We start from the raw sequence: 19047 nt of genomic DNA, 5'->3' as shown, positions 1-19047 counted from the left end.
GTGATCTACGATTACTGCTACATAGCTATTTCTGTCTGGGTATTCAGCCGCGTCTACGAAGATTGCTCTGTCGTCTGACCCAAAGCTTCGGATAATTTTCTCTGCTCTACTCTTGCGTCTGCCGTCGTTGTAACCTGGATGCATGTTCTTGGGTATATTTGCACCTTTCTATTTTTGTATTTAAATATTGCTGATACGGACTCCAGATTAAGTCCGCATATTCTAATTTTAGCCTCATGATATCTTTGTATGCTATTAATTTTACAGTGGGTGATGCATGACGTAGCTGACGTTTTTAAAATGCCAACTCTTTGAGTGTGTTACGACAAAGATTATCTATATAAGGCTCCCAACTTAAGTTACTCGTTAAGTTAGTTAAGTTACTTAAGTTACCCAGCAGTGCGAGATAGCATGGGCAAATATAAAGAGTGGGTCGCGCACCGTCATTCCAACAACCTATCGCGCACGGATGATTCCTAGTCTAGCAGACGAGACAACGCAGTGGGACAACCCATCCATCCACGGAGCTCTTTGCAAACTGCAAAAGTAGCTTTTTTGCGTGGCACAGTGGCAGCATAACGGTGGTGCGAAAGATACGTACGCAGTGAAGCTGTATGCGTAATTTTCTTTTTGAACTGACGACGCATTCACGAACAACTTTTAAGTGTTAAAACGAGTGGTAATCGTTCTGTCGTCGAACATTACGGTGGTTTCCTGTTTCTAAAGAGTGTAGTAGCGAACTTTACAACGTATGCAACGTACCATCGTTGTGTACTTTACGAACTCTATAAACAATGTGACCTATAACAATCTTCAAGATCTGTGCGGTTTGCTACTCCCTGAAAAAGGCAATAGGAGCGGCTACTTGACACTATTTTAGAGAGCAGCGGACTACTCGCACCGATATATTTCAGGTTCGGGCAGTCAACTTTTGGAGCCAAGTGACCGATCAAAGTTTTGTGACATCACTGTCAATGTGTTCGCAAAAATCATCAACTACGCAAGCAGTTTGCCGCAACACAACGGCCGCCGTACTAATCACAACGACGCACCTGTCAACCGTAGACTAGCCGACGAACAGGTTATAAAAGCGACACCAGTGGTCAACGGTTGAACGAGAATGGGCGCAAGGGGCTCCTATAGAAACCGGTGCAGGTCTGGAGTTCCAGTATGTCGGGGTAGCAACAACCTGATCATATGCACGCAATCACACAATACACCAGGCAAACACTGTCAGCTGGGCAACAGCGTTAATGGGATTGAATTGTCCCTAATAGAAGAAATTAAATATTTGTCACCACCATGGAGAAAGAGAATCAGGATCAGCATTAGTCTTCCAGCGGTGTCACCAAGCCCACTGAAAGAATCTTCTAACGGCCTCCGGTATATATAATTGAATTCGTCAGTATCTGATGATGTCACCGATCTGATACGATGATACGCTTGATGCACATGGGGAATTGGATCTTAAAGGTTCATTGACCACGCTGCGATGACCATGTCAGCTGGCGCATGCGCCTTATAGGAAGCCCGCTCCAAGGCAAGATCAATCGATCCTACGGAGAAATGCGCCCGCCAGGCAATCTGGAGAAAAAGAATCGGGATCAGCATCTGTCTGCCAAGGTCGCTATGTCACTGTGCTGCACGGAGGCGCGCAAAAAGAAAGTTCGCAATAGGGGTTCATAAACTTTGGTTATCGGATTTCATCGTGTTTTTCTTATTTTTTTTTTAAATTTTTAACCTAGGCAGGACATAAAGCAATAAAATAAGAGCTTGGTGGGGCAACCTACTGCCCCGTTCCAAAGGGGATGCTCATAACATCCATCCATCCATCCTGTCGGGACTTAACGGCAGTACTTTCGGGCATGATGTCCAGGCGCGGCCATTCAAGAGGGAACAGGGGAGCATGTGGCATTGCTCCACGGAGTTCCCCACTACCGGCGCTTCATGCAGTCTTGCGCTATTAAAACTACTGGCCGAAACCGCTGCAAGTCGTCTGCTGTGGTGAGTCGTCTGCCAAGACTTCACAAGGTGCCGGTGGTGGCACTCCATGGGGTGCTGTCACGGTGATGTCTCCTTCGGTGATGTCTCCTTCGGTGATGTCTGTGGCGTACGGACGTGGTTTTCCAGGGCTCCGTAGCGGCTACGAAAACATGTTTCTTTTTTTTGTGTGTGTGCATGCCTTGAGCTTGCTTCTGTTTTTGAGTTGCTGATTTTTTTAGCCTTTAGACAGTAATTGGTTAATTTTATTTTCTTGTGTGCGGGTGTGTTATGTATATATTTGGTTTTGCAGGTTAGAGCGTCCTTTTGCGCCACGTGTTTTGGCACGTGCAACCGTGTGGGACGTTAACTCTTTATAGCCTCTAAATAGTAGTTCGGAAGTCGCAAGAATATTAGCTATCATTGCTAGTAGTCTGTGTGCATTGGTATCCGGAATATTGCTTTGTTAGGACAGTGAGAGTGGGACCACGTGTTTGAACACGTGGAAAGACCTGTCATACCTTAACATTGTGCGGCATTTATTGTTCTAAAGCATTGGTGATACTACATCGAAGCATTTTAAGGATTTAAATTTGGTGCGTGTCGGCCTTTGCTAGAAGGCACGTATTCTGAAAGTTTCGGTGTTTATATTAGAAAAAGCCAAGAACAACACAAGTCATGAAAGACGGTAAAGCGTGCAGTGGGGCAACACACAGCAAAGGCTTCATGGGGCAACCCACCACCCCTTTCCGAAGGGGATCGACGCTGATATAATCCATCCATCCATCCGTCCATCCGTCCATCCGTCCATCCGTCCATCCATCCATCCATCCATCCATCCATCCATCCATCCATCCGTCCGTCCGTCCGTCCGTCCGTCCGTCCATCCATCCATCCATCCATCCATCCATCCATCCATCCATCCATCCATCCATCCATCCATCCATCCATCACGAGCTTCCGTGTTTACGTTAGCAGTGGCAGTGCTTGTACAGCCTGTTAGTGTATACTTACTCGAATGAATACTCGAATACTACAACACACTTACTAGAGTGCCCATACTCGAGTGTATACTTGACAGGCATTGTTTAGTATTAGCAAGGATACACTGTTGATTGACTCAAAAGCCAGCGGAATCAAGGTGACTAAGTCATTGGTCGCGTGCATCTCGCTTCAAGTCACTATTGGTTGTTGTTTTTTTTTTGCGTTATAGCGTATGGTTTAATATTTAAATGGGTGAAAGCTAATGAGGTCTACGATGATGGGCACTGAGTTTCAGAAGGATACGAGTCAGCACTAAGCGCTATGTTGTGAAAGCTGTAACGCGACAATTCACACCGCAGTTACATATGTTTAGCTCATCTAAACGATGCTCTAATTGACGTAAACCTTAGATCTCACGTTGCTCTAGGCCTCATATTAACACTATTTAGGGTATATTACTCTTATTTAGGGTAACTCATTCCCGATCTCCTATAAAACATCAAAATTTGCACCTTTAGAAAGGTTACTGTGTTTACTCGTTTTGTTTTTGCAGCTGCAGCCCGACTTAGAGAATGCAGGAAATACGTCTGAGCCATGCACTTTGCCTGTAAACAACTTTTAATTGCTTACGCTAATGAGAATATTACACGCGATAGGAGGGGCAGCCAGTGCTATTGTTTCTGGCGCCTCCACCGTAAAAGCATGAAGCCGCTTCACGCCGCTTCGTGCTTCCTGAAGGTAGACAGGTCGGGAAAGCAGCTAAGAGATAGAAAAAAAATTACCGACGATTACGTTACTTCCTAATGCGAAATTTGAGCGCAGCAAATAAGCTGTTTCACCTTTTCGATAGATTGAGGCAAAGAAATCGAGCAACACATGCATGCGCTATCACAGAATTTTTTTTTTATTTTTCACACGTATTCCTTTAACAAAGACTCCACTAACAGTTCTTGACAGTCATGAAGGAAGCTTTGTGGTCGGAGAAATAGACTGATATATGTTCGACTTGGTACACCAATGCTTGATTCTCAAAGACAAGATCTATACAAGTGCCTCGCGAGGTTGTCACAGCCGTGGGACGCGTTACGAGCGAGAGGAACGGGATGTTCTCCCGCATAACTGTTAGGAAATTGCTGTTTGTCTTTATGTCAACATTAAAGTCCCCCACTACTAACATCGGTGTGGATCGATGGACGGTTAATGCGAGTTGCAGGAAGTGCACGACGTCTTTCGTGAGTGCGGTAGGGGCGAAGTAGGCAGCTACTACCAGCAAGCCGTTGGGCAACTTTGCGGCGCACAGTTCGCCAACTTCAAAGTTCGAGCCGGCGCTTTGACAACCGGAGACTCGCAGGAAGGGGTGGGAGGGGGGCGGCGTGTACACCCAGCGGCAAACGATGGGGGCAGAAGCGCGTGCAGCAAGCGGACAACACGATAAAGGGAGGAGGGAAGAGATAGCAGCGACTGACTGATGCCGCTGACGCCGATAGTGAGTCAACCCCAGCTGCGGAGTTGGTTTCAGGGACAACGCCGCCGATGCCGACACAAACAATATGATACCCTCGCTTCCGCAGCGCTAAGAACCAGGGGGGGGGGGACCCTTTCCTCCTCTTTCTGCATGGCGGCGACGGTGTTCTATGCAGTCACGTTATCTTGACTCTCTAGCGGCGTCAGCGGCATCCAGCGGTATCAGTCGGTCGCTGCTAGCGCTGGGGGGATGAAAGGGGGGCGGAGCTGGTTACGAGGCCGACGACAACGCCGACGCGAAACCCAGGAACGGACGCCAAAGAGCTGCGCTCTAAAAAGTTTTATTACTTCTTTCCCGGGCATAAACTTCCCGCAATAAAGAATGCGGTTGTTAAATTTAAAACGGACCTTGTCTGAATTTTAATTACGGCGTCCTTGCGTGGTTCTTACGAAAGAAATGGCAATGCTAAAGGAACATGTTCTTGAAGAAACACACTGCTCTTTCGCTTTGTGTTTTCTGCTCTTAGTAATGCGGGACACCCAAGATTGGCCTGACCCTTACGAGCAATAAACTGAAAAACGTTACTGAAATAGTCGTTCCGGTATAGCGTACCTCAGCAGCAGAGACTCTGTGTATGTACGAAGTTTAGATGTTTGGTGCATGTGCAAGCATATTTTACGATGTTAGAGAGAATACTGCGAATGACTGTACCACTTCTTCATACATACGCACTAATCTAAGAGCTAGAACAGTTACTATGTGGCGTTATTACTCGGCAAAATTTTGTTCGGGTCCTTGGAGAACGGGGTGAATGGTGGACAAATCCAACTAGAAGACACTTTGTTTCCTGCGTGGTTAGCCCATGGCTTAGTTTTCTTTCGTTTAACCAAACAACCGCATGGTAGTAAAGATATGAATAAGCTAATTGACTTCGACGCGTAAAATTATTTTGATAGAGGTAACATTTCACGAAATTGGTCAGACTAACACGCAATTACCTACTTCGCTATGCCCGCTCTCAGCTGGGCAAGTGCGAACAGAGGTCGAATTCACAATGCATTTCGTTTGTAAATGCTCTTTGCCATTGGCTGCCTGCCTCTGCTAATAATCCCGCACCAGGATTGCCTATGATGTTCTATTACAAAAGATTATTGCGTTATAAGCTTTTTGATTACGCACGAAGAATGTGTAATGAGCATTTGCGGCAGCTACGAATATGTCGATAACTTGGAGCATGTAAAAGTTATAGAGCATTTACTGCGAACAAAAGAAATTCAGTAACCTAAAATATGAACAAATTTATTCCGTAGATTTAGGTTTTTCTCAAAGGGCTTCGTAAAATAAAAGAGAGCATTCTGCAGTAACCAGTAGAAAATAAATTTTTACCCTTATGGTAGCCCAGCGCATGTAATTCACAATATGAAGATATCCTTTACCTTAGAAGATGCGGCTGTCTTTTTGAATGTTTTGTTAAATTTTGTAGACGCTTCGGGCACATTAATAAAAGTTCTACGGCCAAAACTCCGATTAAATATTTGCCTGGGGGATCAGTCAGTGGAATTACTTTTTTTTTCAAAGCAATAAACGTACAGAAATTAGTTCAGCGGATGTCTGATGAGAGAGAGAGAGAGCGTAAACTTTTATTTCAAATCAACAAGATTTAAGTCCGGCGTCCTTTAAGTGAGTCTGGGTCCCCTCCGCGGACCCGATTCCGAGACCTTGTCTCGAAGCGGCTTCCACGGCTCGCTGGACGGCCCAGAGTTGTGCTGTCAGGTCAGAGCTGAGCAGTGCGGTCATCCAGCGTGACCGGAGGCTGGCGGTGGAAGAGACGGACGGGTCGGCAGTGCCCGATTTGTTTGTTAGGTCCCGACACTCCCATAACATGTGATTTAGTGTGGCAACCTCTCCACACGATGTGCATCTGTTTGTAGTGTACGTGTCTGGATACATGGCGTGCATGAGTCTGGGGTTTCTGTTTCTGTTTCTGCCTGATGAGAGCATTTTTGCATTTGGTACGCACTCGCATGGCAACATGGCACGCATTTGGTAACACTACGCTTGAAGTTTATACGACTGTATTATGTGACTGCGGCCGTTCAGACAGACAATCGCTGAACACTGTGTCGTATCTGTGCCACGATTCTAGTTAAAGATAACAGCGGGACATTCTTGTCCCGTGGAAAAACCACTGCTTCCCCATTGCGCGCAAAGAAATCCCTTGTAGTTTATTTGAGAACTGTGGGCCTGATGAGACTTTAGAAGCACGTTGAGTGTGTGTGCGTGATTCTGGATGGGTGTGCACTTTGTGTGTTTCTCTGATTGCTGCGATTACCACGTCTTTCACGCAACAGCTGGAATGCAGCTAGCACGCCAGCCCCTCAGCCAGGCAAACATCTCCAGCTTTCCTAAAGAGAGCTTCTCTCTCACTTCGCCTGAGCGTTGGCATCGATCTGCCCCGACGTCCACATTGAGAGCAATGGCAACAACGACCACAAGCACGAACTCCGTTGCCTTTTCTCACCTGTAGACACTGATCTACTCACCTTTGGGTGCTGTCATGAAGACCTGCTCCTATTGTTTCAATTCTCTTTCTCCGGCGATTGTGTTTAGCGCCACGTCACTGCCAGTTGAAAGTAGCAGTTGTTGGCACGGAAGCCACATACTCCAGCTCACAATACATAGGCGTTGGTGCAGACGGTCCTCGTGTCTAAAGACATAGCAAATCTTCACGTGGCATTCTGACGGCGCCGTGGCACGCTCGACGCAGGGATGTCAAAATCGGCCTGATAACATTCCTGATTGGCTATCGGCAGGTGCGGTTCCCGCTCCTGCGCCTTCTGCCACGTGGTTGTGAAGTAGCTCGAAATTCAAAACGCCAAACTTTGGGCTTCTTCTACTCAGTAATAATCAACCTTGTCATGTAATATCAACAGACATAGTCTTAAAATAATTATTTACCAGAACTAATCAATTTATAGTTGCTATCTAGTGTTCCTTTAATAATTGCGCTTCATGATTCAGGACGTTAAAGGGACACCGTAATGAAACACTAAATTAGTTGAGAATAGTAGAGTTCGCTTACAAACTATGTCTGCATTTCTTTTCCGGAGAAAGATGAATTTTTGCGAAGGAAATGAAGGAAAAAAAATTACCGACGATTACGTTACTTCCTAATGCGAAATTTGAGCGCAGCAAATAAGCTGTTTCACCTTTTCGATAGATTGAGGCAAAGAAATCGAGCAACACATGCATGCGCTATCACAGAAATTTTTTTTTATTTTTCACACGTATTCCTTTAACAAAGACTCCACTAACAGTTCTTGACAGTCATGAAGGAAGCTTTGTGGTCGGAGAAATAGACTGATATATGTTCGACTTGGTACACCAATGCTTGATTCTCAAAGACGAGATCTATACAAGTGCCTCGCGAGGTTGTCACAGCCGTGGGACGCGTTACGAGCGAGAGGAACGGGATGTTCTCCCGCATAACTGTTAGGAAATTGCTGTTTGTCTTTATGTCAACATTAAAGTCCCCCACTACTAACATCGGTGTGGATCGATGGACGGTTAATGCGAGTTGCAGGAAGTGCACGACGTCTTTCGTGAGTGTGGTAGGGGCGAAGTAGGCAGCTACTACCAGCAAGCCGTTGGGCAACTTTGCGGCGCACAGTTCGCCAACTTCAAAGTTCGAGCCGGCGCTTTGACAACCGGAGACTCGCAGGAAGGGGTGGGAGGGGGGCGGCGTGTACACCCAGCGGCAAACGATGGGGGCAGAAGCGCGTGCAGCAAGCGGACAACACGATAAAGGGAGGAGGGAAGAGATAGCAGCGACTGACTGATGCCGCTGACGCCGATAGTGAGTCAACCCCAGCTGCGGAGTTGGTTTCAGGGACAACGCCGCCGATGCCGACACAAACAATATGATACCCTCGCTTCCGCAGCGCTAAGAACCAGGGGGGGGGGGGGACCCTTTCCTCCTCTTTCTGCATGGCGGCGACGGTGTTCTATGCAGTCACGTTATCTTGACTCTCTAGCGGCGTCAGCGGCATCCAGCGGTATCAGTCGGTCGCTGCTAGCGCTGGGGGGATGAAAGGGGGGCGGAGCTGGTTACGAGGCCGACGACAACGCCGACGCGAAACCCAGGAACGGACGCCAAAGAGCTGCGCTCTAAAACGTACATTATAACCCCCCCCCCCCCCCCTCAACCCCACCGTAACCATGCTGTCCATGACGTCAGTTTCACGTCAAGAGTTTCGTGGTAATTCCGCGTGCGTGGGTCATTTGTATGCAGTAAAAATACAAAGTTTTCAAGGTGGACTTCTGCAATTTAGCAGGAATGTGAAGGTTCATGCCCAGCTATGGTCGCTGGTCAGGCTCAAGCCCCGTCTCCTAAAGCCTGCAGCTTCACACGTAAAATGTGTTCGTATCCGGCCGGTGGTATACATAATAAGCCAGGTTCCAGACAGACAGCGATACGCAAATTTTCACGCCCGGTTGCTACGTTGACAGACGCTGCACGAAACCCGTCTTACCCGAGTCGCGTGGGAACGCACGAACTCCTTTAATATGAGGGAGCGCGAGACTTCTCAAGGGAGTTCAACAACATCGAAGTTGTGGTCGGGTCACACGGCCACTAAGGAGTTATTAAAGGAAGCCGCCAGAGGCGCGTTCAGCGGTGCTTGGTTTTTGCGCAAGTACAAAAGTTTAAAGGCGAGACTACAGTTACGCGTGCCGGCGCGCGACAACCCGCAACCAACCACACGCCTCACGCATGCGCATGTGGTTCAGGACAGATCGTACGCGTCGAAGCGTGGCGCGAGCACAAATATCAAAAGGCCAAGCTACATGTACGCTTGCCGGCGCGTGAAAGCTCGCGCCCGCGCACCTTGCGTTTGCCACACCTCGCGAGTAATGCCGCGGTGTGAACCTGCAAGACGCGCGCCTGGGTGCGTCCACTTGGCCTTACTTTACTTCGCTTGGCTTTACTTTACTTTACTGACGGCTACAGAAGACAGCTTTTCGCTCTGTGCGCTTTGCTTTCTTTTTGTGTGCCGTCTGCCACAAGTACCAGACGACGTGCGCCGCTGAGAACCGTTGTACTGAGAGCAGCGCCAGTCCTGCGTCATGATGTGGAGAAGTGGTAAAGTATGTTCCACACAAAGTTGCGCGTTTGCAAGTTCCTAAGATATGTTGAAGCTTCTATGACGAAAAAGGTGAGTGCCATGCATGATTAGCGGAACCTCACCTCCGATGGCGAATAAGCAGATCCACACCAAATAATGGCGTTATTCCTACTTCACAGAAGCTCAACAAGCACACTTATTTCTTCGCTCTGAAGTATAAATCACGGGGGCCTAAAGCAGCATTGTTCTCAGCGCTGAGATGAGCAGCTGCGACCAATGCTTGTGGGTGAACGAAGCTTTTAGGAACAGTTCCTCAAGCGCGCTTTCACCCATGTTTGCGACTAGTAAACGTTTACCAAAAATGCACTAATATGGTGTTTCCGCTCATGTCTATAACGTTACGTCCTAGAAAATAGAAGAGGATATATTTTTCCGACTCTGATCTCCACAACGTGATTATGACCGCAAAGCCTTGGAGAGATCATAGCAACAAGCTGCGAATGTACCTCGCGCAAATTACGACGTCGAGATTTCTGTGCCGGCGCTTGCGCAACTTGTCATCGCGTACGTGTTGCATCATACTCGATCACTGGATCTGGAAGGGAAAAAGGTTCCACGGCAGCTGCACTTTCGCTTTGAGCGAAATTAGTCTTTAACAACACTCTGAATAAAGCTTCCTTGTGTTTGCGTTCCTGTACGTCTAACTGAAAGTCTTGAAGGGACGCACACAAAAACGTCCCGAAAAGGTGCTTGCGTTTAATGTACGTATGGCGACAAGCGCTATTTTGAAAACTGTCTATCTTCTCCAGGCAAATTTCGGTACTGTGGCTGGCTTACAAAAGTAGGAGGCGATTTTTACCATGGCGAACATGTGAGCCAAGCATGGAGGAAAGAAATAATAGGAGGGAGGATGCTGCAACGCGATTGAATCAGTTGTCGCGGCCAACACGTGATAAAAACGTCAGAGCGCGCGGTAGGCTTTAGTACTCCCGGTTGAACTTTTTTTCAATACACATTAGAAATCATTTCAAGCTCTTCAAATAAGCAAAAGCATGGCTAGCACCGCGGCACTTTCGCTTAATGCCGCGCTCAAGTTTCTGGATTGTGGCATCCATAGTGGCATCGAATCGCGGTGTTGCGCTATGCGTGTCCGTTCGGCGAGCCGCATCAGAGAGAATGCCTCTCAAGAGTGTCTGAAGTTGGAGGCAAACGTCGCAGGCCTCTCCGAAAGGTGCGCGGCGTTGCTGCACTGCCGACTGCTTTTGCGAAAAGCATGCGTTGTGGTTCGCGTTGCAGTAAATTGCACAGTAATGTCTGTTGTCATTTCTGAAGCTAAGCACGCGTATCCTTCACTTATAAAGCGAGGCTAAAAACTGTTTTGTAAGCTGGTCAGTTATCGTGTGGGGGATAAAGCAAAGTTCAGCTTGAGTTGGAGTGCACCTTTCTCTTTCGTTCGCCGATATATGTCATGTTTTACCCACCGTGGTTGCCTATAGTGGATATATGGTGTTGGGCTACTAAGCACGAGATCGCGGGATCCAGTCCCGACGACGGCGGCCACATTTCGACCGGGGCGAAATGCGAAAGTACCCGTGTACTTAGATTTAGGTGCACGTTAAGAAACTCCGGGTGGCCCAAATTATTCCGGAGTTCTCCACTGGGGCGTGCCTCACAATGTGATCGTAGTTTTGGCACGTAAAACCTTATAATTTTTTGTAATACTATCGTCTGCGTCCGATGACCAACCGTTCGTGTTCTAGTTCGTTTTCGCAATACGCAGTGTTCCAAGCAGGGCCAGTGGTTGGGAACATAGTGGAGACCGTATGACACGACCGCATATCGGTCTCAAACGCCAAAAGCTGGAACAAGCGCCGTTTGCAGTAGTTGCTGCTTTTCTTGGGGGCATATAAATTGAGAACACTCCACGTTTCAAGAGAGAAAAGCACAGAACCCACGTAGCAAATGTAATTCACCATTTCTTGCAGGAGTCAGCGTCATCTGAGGCAATAAGCTCCACCGCGTTTGGCCTCAAGGTTGACTTCGCTCCCGCAATGCGATCAATAGCATGCATGAAAACCCTCATGCGTAAGATGCCACTGATCCGTCGACAATGCAAATCAATAGAGCTCGCATAACAGGGCAAAGTACACACGGGCAAGGCTTTGGTCAAAAATGTGGCAGGTACATATAGCTTATTATCGCTCACAACGCTCTGTTGACTTTACTTCGGCCGAAGTATACCTGTAGCCCCAATGCGCTGACTTTGGATTGTGAACCTCTCACAACTAGCCCAAAGTGCGGAACACATGCCTTGCAGGAAACGACCGAAGCAAAACAAGCATCCAGGGGAAAATGCGGCCAGAGATACAGGCAGAGCAGCTGAGCAGCCATGGAGGCCTCCATCTGAGAAGCTAGCGGCTGCCGGCCGAGCGCGAACCGAATAAAAACTACCGGTAACCAAACGTCTCGGCAAATCTCGAATTTCCTCCGTGACTTCGACGCAAGAGGTGACGTGTTGGGCCACCACTATGTCTTCACAGAGCGTTCGCTTTCCAAGGCTGGCTGCGTGACGTAACGCTCGCTCCTATCTTTTTCTTCCTCCATGGAGCCAAGTAAAGTCAAGTGGACGCGCATAGGCGCGCTTCTTGTAGGTTCAAAATGCCATTATACTCGCGAGGCGCGGCAAACGCAAGGTGCGCGGGCGGGTGCTTTCACGTGCCGGCAAGCGTATGCGTAGTTTCGCCTTAAGTTCTAGTTACGCTCGTAACTATTATAATTAACTGTCCTTCCATAAAATATGTACTGATCGATATATTTGACGCGGAAAACATATAACACGTTAAAGATAGAGGTGAGCTCACTGAATATATCAGTGCTGACAGCGACGCCGGCCACCCTCTACTTACCGGCGTGTTTCTTTGCGGCGTGGCGAGTATATGTTCTGTGTTCTGTGAGCCGAACTGCTGCAAACTGCAGTCAAAACACAAAATTTCGTGCATGGTGACCTCGTGAGCTTTCCTCTTATTTTCTGTACTGTGCCGGCGTCAGTCATGAATGACGTTACACCACCCACTGCACGACTAGTTCGACAAAGGCTACGTTTACACGAACCCCACGCTGGCGGGTCGAGTCAGGAATCAGGCTGACCGAGCCCGACCTGACGGCGTTTGCATGAACTCGCTTCTGACGAGTCTGAACAACGACGGCACACAGCGTGGAGCCGAGACACCAAACGCGTTTGCACTGTGCCTACGATTTTAGGCTGCCGTCTTCGCGGATCTTATCACTACGATTACGTTTCACAGCACAATGCTTGTATTGGCCTTCTCCTGATACTATTCCCGCTGCCGGTGCTTAAATCGCGACGTCACAGTGGTCCCGCGCCAGTCTCAACGCTGTCGGGCCCAACTCGTCCGCGTTTACATGAAGACTGCTAACGGGTCGGGCTGAACTGGCTGGGCCAACGAATATACCTTGCAGTCGGGTTGACTGAGCCCGACTCGACGCTTGTTCCGCCCAACCGGCAAGCGTTTACGTGACTCGACAGGCATATTCCTTCCCGATAAGCCGACTCGACCCACTTCAGTCGGGTTCATGTAAACGCCATAAATGACGAGATGAACATGGCGCCAAGCGACCTAGGTCGGAGTATTGTGAAGCAGGGGCCGTATTCTGAAATGACCCACTTCGGCGATAGTTCACCGTCAAGCGTTCGCCGCTTGGTTGGTTTAGCGAAATCGGGGGAACTACGTCATCCGATTTTGCTCATCCAGCCAATCAGCGCACACCTTACGGCGAACTATCGCCGAGGCGATAGTATCACCGAAGTAGATCTGTTCAGAATATGGCCCCAGCAAGCATAACTTTCGCTAAATTGTGCTTGAACTTTTATTTGATTCAATACAAATGTTCAAAAGACACGCAACATTAATTTTCATGCACATTATCGTAAAGTTCTCAGTTTTACAGCAACCAGTATGGGCATGAAAGTACTGCATGCCCTTCAGCTGCCGAGGGAGATCACCGATTTCCCTTCACCAAAAGCACCGTTGAACTCCCTTAGTGGAAGTGCGACCGTGTGATATCGAGTGCATCTCCCCTCGAGATAAAGGCAACGGAGTTATATGCAGTTTGCGGGTGCTCGCGTGACCGATATATTAGGCCTGTGCAGCCCTGCGCTACGCCTATCGCTGCTACTGACCGGCACTTTGCGAGAAGCTGGCCATAATTTTTTTTCTTGATCTCGAAGGTTGCATTTAGCTTTCAACACCACAACTTCATTGCGGGACGCATCGCTTCTTATCATGTTCGCGTAGTAACGATGAAATATTGCCTGTGGTCACCAACGGTGTCATTCGACGGGAAAAAAAATTACCTTGTCGTAAAACATTACACCGCGAGAGCACGGTTGGTTGCGTTAGCAACGCGAGCCGCTTCATTCACGACATGCAAAGTATGTAATGCAATGCCTTTTATTGAACAGTGCGGGCGAGAGATTTGTCCTTTGGAAATTTGCGCAAGACCAGCACCTAAACTGGCAGGTATAATAAGTGCATGTGCCACGTACGATACCTCGTTCATTGAACAATTGTTCACCGAGAGCGCCTCCAATGTGCATTGAAGCTAATCATCGGCGTATGAATTCCAGCGTGACGTCGCCGCAGCTCAACGAGCTTGCTGCAGCTCCCAGGTCCAGTTCTGTGCAGTTAGTAAACCTTCACTTTCATTCAACTGCATGCATACTTACAAGATTTGCGACCTCCTGTAATACAAAGTGTACGGTAACGTAGCAATCGTTCGTATTCGCCGCAGTATAGGTTAGCACAGACTTCTGATGGCCAGAAGTAAAGTTCAAAAAGAGAGAACCACACTTTCCCGTATTTAATAAATACTGAACATGTAACATTTATTGTGCGCATTCTTTGTACAATGTCCCTGGTTGGCAGATATTGCCGTTCGGCGGCGTACAGTGATGAATGAGATATGTATATTTGAAGCACGGGGACACAAAAACAGCTTGCACGAAATTGTAGATGTTTCACGGCAAATATAAATGAATCTGGCTTACGTAAAAGTACACATTGAGAACGATTGTATGCTTATATAAAAATAACAACAAATATCAGGAGCACCGTTGAATTTGTGTTCCTCTCTCATGATTTGAGCAGAGTGATAGTTTCACTAACGAGAGTCTAAAGCAAAGCGGGTCCCTAGGACGTGACCGCAAGAGGGTTGTTTGCGGAGGGCGAAGTGACAACTACTGACGGTGTAACGTTTAGGAGACATGCAGCAACTATGTAGTGATCGGGAATAATGTGTATTGCGGGGAGTTCTAAGTGGTTAAGATAACAGGCGATATGGCGTTCCATTCGTCTTCATAAATTTCAATTTAGGTTTCGCATAAAGCCGCACACCCATGTTGTCCGATAACTCGTATGTACGTGTCTGCTTCCTCATGAATCCTATTTGATTTTTCATGTTGGTTTTGTATCATAACATGTCCAATACATGCCCTCTCGATCTTGGACAACAATAGATGAAGTGATATGCGTCGAGGGGGTGCTTGTCACCACGTGCACTTATTTAACTGAAAGCACATAGTCACCGACCGCACATCGAGCGCCACTTCAAAGATTCCAATGGCGATGGAGTCAGGCTGAGTCTGAGGGCCAATCTGAGGGAGCTGGTGTCGAGGTGAGGTCGTCTTCAGCGGAGGCAGTGATCGTTATTTCGCACTGAGGGGTCAACGTTCAAATGGTCATTTTCGCTCGGCGTAGAAGAAAGCACTCGAAGGGCGTAGAATGTACAGTGCTGAAATAAATAAAAAAAGCTTTTATTAGAACAACGTTGGGTAGTTTTGACCAAACGTTCCCTTGCAGCTTGTTTTTTTTTTCATCTTCTTAATAAGTTATGCATTAAAATCAACATGCTTTTTTTTAACGCGGACGGAAGTAAGATAAGCCATATCGTGCAAGAGTTGCAGTCAAGGTAAAGTTGCAGCACACACACATTACAGAATGTACTTCACAATTGTAGTCTGGGTGCCTGCAGCACAAGGGTATCATTTCACTTAACACAATTGTGTTATTTGTTACTTCGTCAACGGAAGTACAACATACACGTAAGTCACGTAATGACAGCGCGGTTTCACCATAAAACGAACCAAATTCCAATAATTTTCATGGTCGAGATCCCACAAATTACGTCACCTTTACCGCATGATGAAAATAGAAAGGAAACAATTGTATGCCATACAAGCACATGACAAAATCAAAATTCTCATTGAGCCGAGTGAGGAGTAATGCAAAACAAACTTGAAATTAACAGTCTATTGAACGCAATGGTCATCAACGTGGTCTATATTCGACGCATGCAGAGACAGGGTTAGGGATCTTAATAAAAAACGTACTTAATAAAGACCTCATGTGGTATATATAGCAATTGTGTAACATGACCAGGATTACTTGGAAAGGCAGACGCCATATTCAGGACCAATTTCAGAGTGGTAATTGTTTGTAACAAAATTTCACCGATTAACTCTGGAATTATTAACTTTAGAGCGCGTATCCAAACTTAGAAATTGAAGCCTAGAAACAGGGAAATATTTTTCATTCAGAAGAAATTCTGCGTTCAACGCTTCTTTCTGAAAATAACTGTTTAAATTTTACGACAAAATGAATTAATCAGAATTCAATTTTTAGGATTGCTGCTAGCACTCCATTCTCAACAGTCGTTTCAGGGCTGGTTTCTTTGAAAGAGACAATAAGCCCCATATTTTTTTCACAAGTCACAGTGCGCCTTAACGACCTGACTACTCGAACTACATTTTTATGGCACGCACGTGTGGTGAGTAAACTAGCGTGCTTAAGCAACCGCAACAACAACAGCCTGGCATCACCCGGGAAACTCCATTCTCAGATAAAGCTGAAACGCCAATGGGACCGATTACGCCGACAAGTATTTGTTTGAGCTGAAGGCTCATTGCAGTTTCTCATGTAACAACTTTTTTGTTTTATATCACCCCTCTTTACGATAAGTTTCTCTCAGTCTCACACACAACACCTCATTCGGGCTAAAGGAGAAAGGCCGATAGACGTCGATCGCCAAACAGCTGATGAACGCACGTACAGGCCTGGTGAATACGGCAAGCAGTGCCAAATTGTCATCCATGGCTCAGACTCATTACTTCTTTGCGCTCAATTTACAGAAAATGTGCTGCGCTTACTCTATGAGCGTGAATGAATAAGTGAATGGAAAGTCATCACCAGACAATGACTTAAGGAGCATTCCATATTTGCATGTACGAGTATTCCTCCTAAAGTGAACCGGTAAAACATCAGTTTGAAAGGGAAGACGAGTCTGAGGTGCCACGTGCTGCGCTGCGATGTTCTTTTTTCATCTCTTTTTATTTTAGTGATAACTTTACCCCGAGAGTGAGTTTATTACGCGTTTTGTGGTGGACCAAGCTATCGATGCTGAAGTTATCCATAGCAGCATAAATAGAGATTGATCCGGCCTGTCACAAGCCGTGCACTAACTTTGCACATCATATATGTATGCACGTTTTTGCGACTTCATTTCAAATTATAAGTGTGTAGTGTGTGTTTCTAATCGATTACCAAAGGCTTTGATTATTTCTCTTATGCGACTATGTTACTCTTTCCTCTAGCCTTTATGTTTGTTGTTCGCTTTAGTTTTGGGATAAAAAACTTTTCAGTAGGATAGATTTCCCATACTGTTGGAGCTATGAAACACCGGTGCGACTAAAATCATGGAGCTTCCTGCGAGAAAAGTACTAAAGATAAATCTGGTGCTACAGTTGCTCAGCCATCATGGAATTTATTGGTAATGCATAGATTCTGCTGCGACTTGGCGTGGCTTCGTTGAAAAAGAAAATTTGAGCGCATTATATTATTCTTCGTGGTTCAGATGCTGTGCATTCTAATCGCGCAGCATTTATTTGGAACAGTGAATTGTTTCAAGTTGACAGCCGCTTAATTCACTTATGTAATTTTGACTGCAGAAGTAACTTCAAAGACTTCTGAGTAGGCAAGTTGCTATAGTTCTGTATGGCTTCGTGGGAGCGACAATCTCCGTGTGTGTCTGTCCTAGGTATTTTAAACAGTTATCTTTAAGGATAATAGTAAGTTAGGTGAGCTGGCACTGATTCCTCTCTGAAGAGTACAACGCGAAAACCTACACAGCACGAAACAAAAGATAGAGTGCGACCGATGCGCTCAAGCGTGGAAGCTTTTCATCATTATAACATTGTCGGCACAATACGTGGTACAAGTTCGAGTAAGCAAGGCTTAAGGCATTGTCATACAAAGAATTCCAGGCGATATACAAGGTTAAAAGAAAAACCCAGAAGGCTGCTTGAAGCCTTAGTAATGATGCCTAGACAAATTCATGTACTAGCCATTGCTCCTGTGTTAATGAGGCGCCGGCCAGCGTCGCTCGTAGACCACAGCGCCACATTGCGCTCTGGTGATTTCGGTATGCGAAACAAATTTGTCTGAAACAAACGTCGGTCAAATGGGATCGGCGAACGTTATACTCACTGGTCTGCTCTGCGCGCGTGCGTCGGCGCCACTTTCCTACACAAAGTCCTCGCGCCGTTGGACGGCCTTGCCGTGCTGCGAATTCTGTTCGCACAATGCAATGTGCCGCGCATGGGCGAGCACGCAGGGCGGCCTCAGCGGTGACGACGGCCTCACGGGTCCGATCGTGAGCTGCGAAAAGGCACAGGAGAAGAACGGCGCGATCCAGGCTTCAGGCACCGATGGGGCGACTCTGTGACTACACTACAAATAACGCCCACGTCAGGCCCCGAGGTCATGCAAATTGGGAAATTAAAACATTGCACGTGTCGCCTTTTTTCTGTTTTATCGCGTTTTACTTTTTTTTACAAATAAAGCCAATAACGTCGCAGAGAACTCGCATTGTCGGTAGTGCTGTTCCATTGCAATTACGTCAGAATTAGAAGACCAAAGGGCGCTTTAACGTAAAGCCATTCCATTGTGATTGTATTCCAATCTACCGACGTCCACTTTACCCACTGCCCACAACATTATTCGAACAGCCCAATCTAAGAATCTCCTTGTTTGCACTTTTTCTTGGTTTTAAAGCAAGTAGCATTGCCCGCAGGGACAGGTTTTCCTTATCTATGAATGGCTGACGAGAGGCGAGGGGCGCGAATAGGTGGAGAGGTTTTCGGCGTGGTCGAGCCAGTGAAGCAAGAATACGTGACCGGATGAAGGAATGTTGCTCCGGCGTCTCCGAGTGGTGCGTGGGTTGCTGACGCCCCGCTGGCGTCACACAGGAGAGACGGGGGGGGGGGGGGGGGTAGGGGAAGGGGGAGGGAATAGCCTGGCTCCGGCGCCTCCGATGGGTCCGCTTCCCTTCTCTGCTCGACGACGACGTGCGGTGTGCAATGAGGTGCTAAAATACGCCGCCTAAAACAAGTCCTCAGCGAAAAAGAGTTGACAGAGCGAT

The 19047-nt window shown here is 47.1% G+C and overlaps 1 protein-coding gene across 3 annotated transcripts in view; it reads right to left on the bottom strand.

The window, feature by feature from the left end:
- Nucleotides 1-14432: 14432 nt before the first annotated feature.
- LOC135906384 (relaxin receptor 1-like) overlaps nucleotides 14433-19047 on the bottom strand; it is a 100909-nt gene continuing 96294 nt past the window's right edge. For 2 of the 3 annotated variants that reach the window (XM_065437758.1, XM_065437761.1), the window contains 2 exons: nucleotides 18114-18284; nucleotides 14433-15363 (listed from right to left, as the gene is read on the bottom strand). In XM_065437758.1, the coding sequence (XP_065293830.1) occupies nucleotides 18150-18284 (135 nt within the window). In that variant the 3' untranslated portion in view covers nucleotides 14433-15363; nucleotides 18114-18149. Of the gene's footprint in view, nucleotides 15364-18113; nucleotides 18285-19047 lie in introns of those variants that run through there. The other variant, XM_065437760.1, reaches the window with a different exon arrangement.

Source organism: Dermacentor albipictus, chromosome 5 (assembly GCF_038994185.2).
Source record: "Dermacentor albipictus isolate Rhodes 1998 colony chromosome 5, USDA_Dalb.pri_finalv2, whole genome shotgun sequence".
NCBI lineage: Eukaryota > Metazoa > Arthropoda > Arachnida > Ixodida > Ixodidae > Dermacentor > Dermacentor albipictus.
Note: the sequence above shows the minus strand (reverse complement) of the source record. Positions and strands in the feature narration are given on the sequence as shown.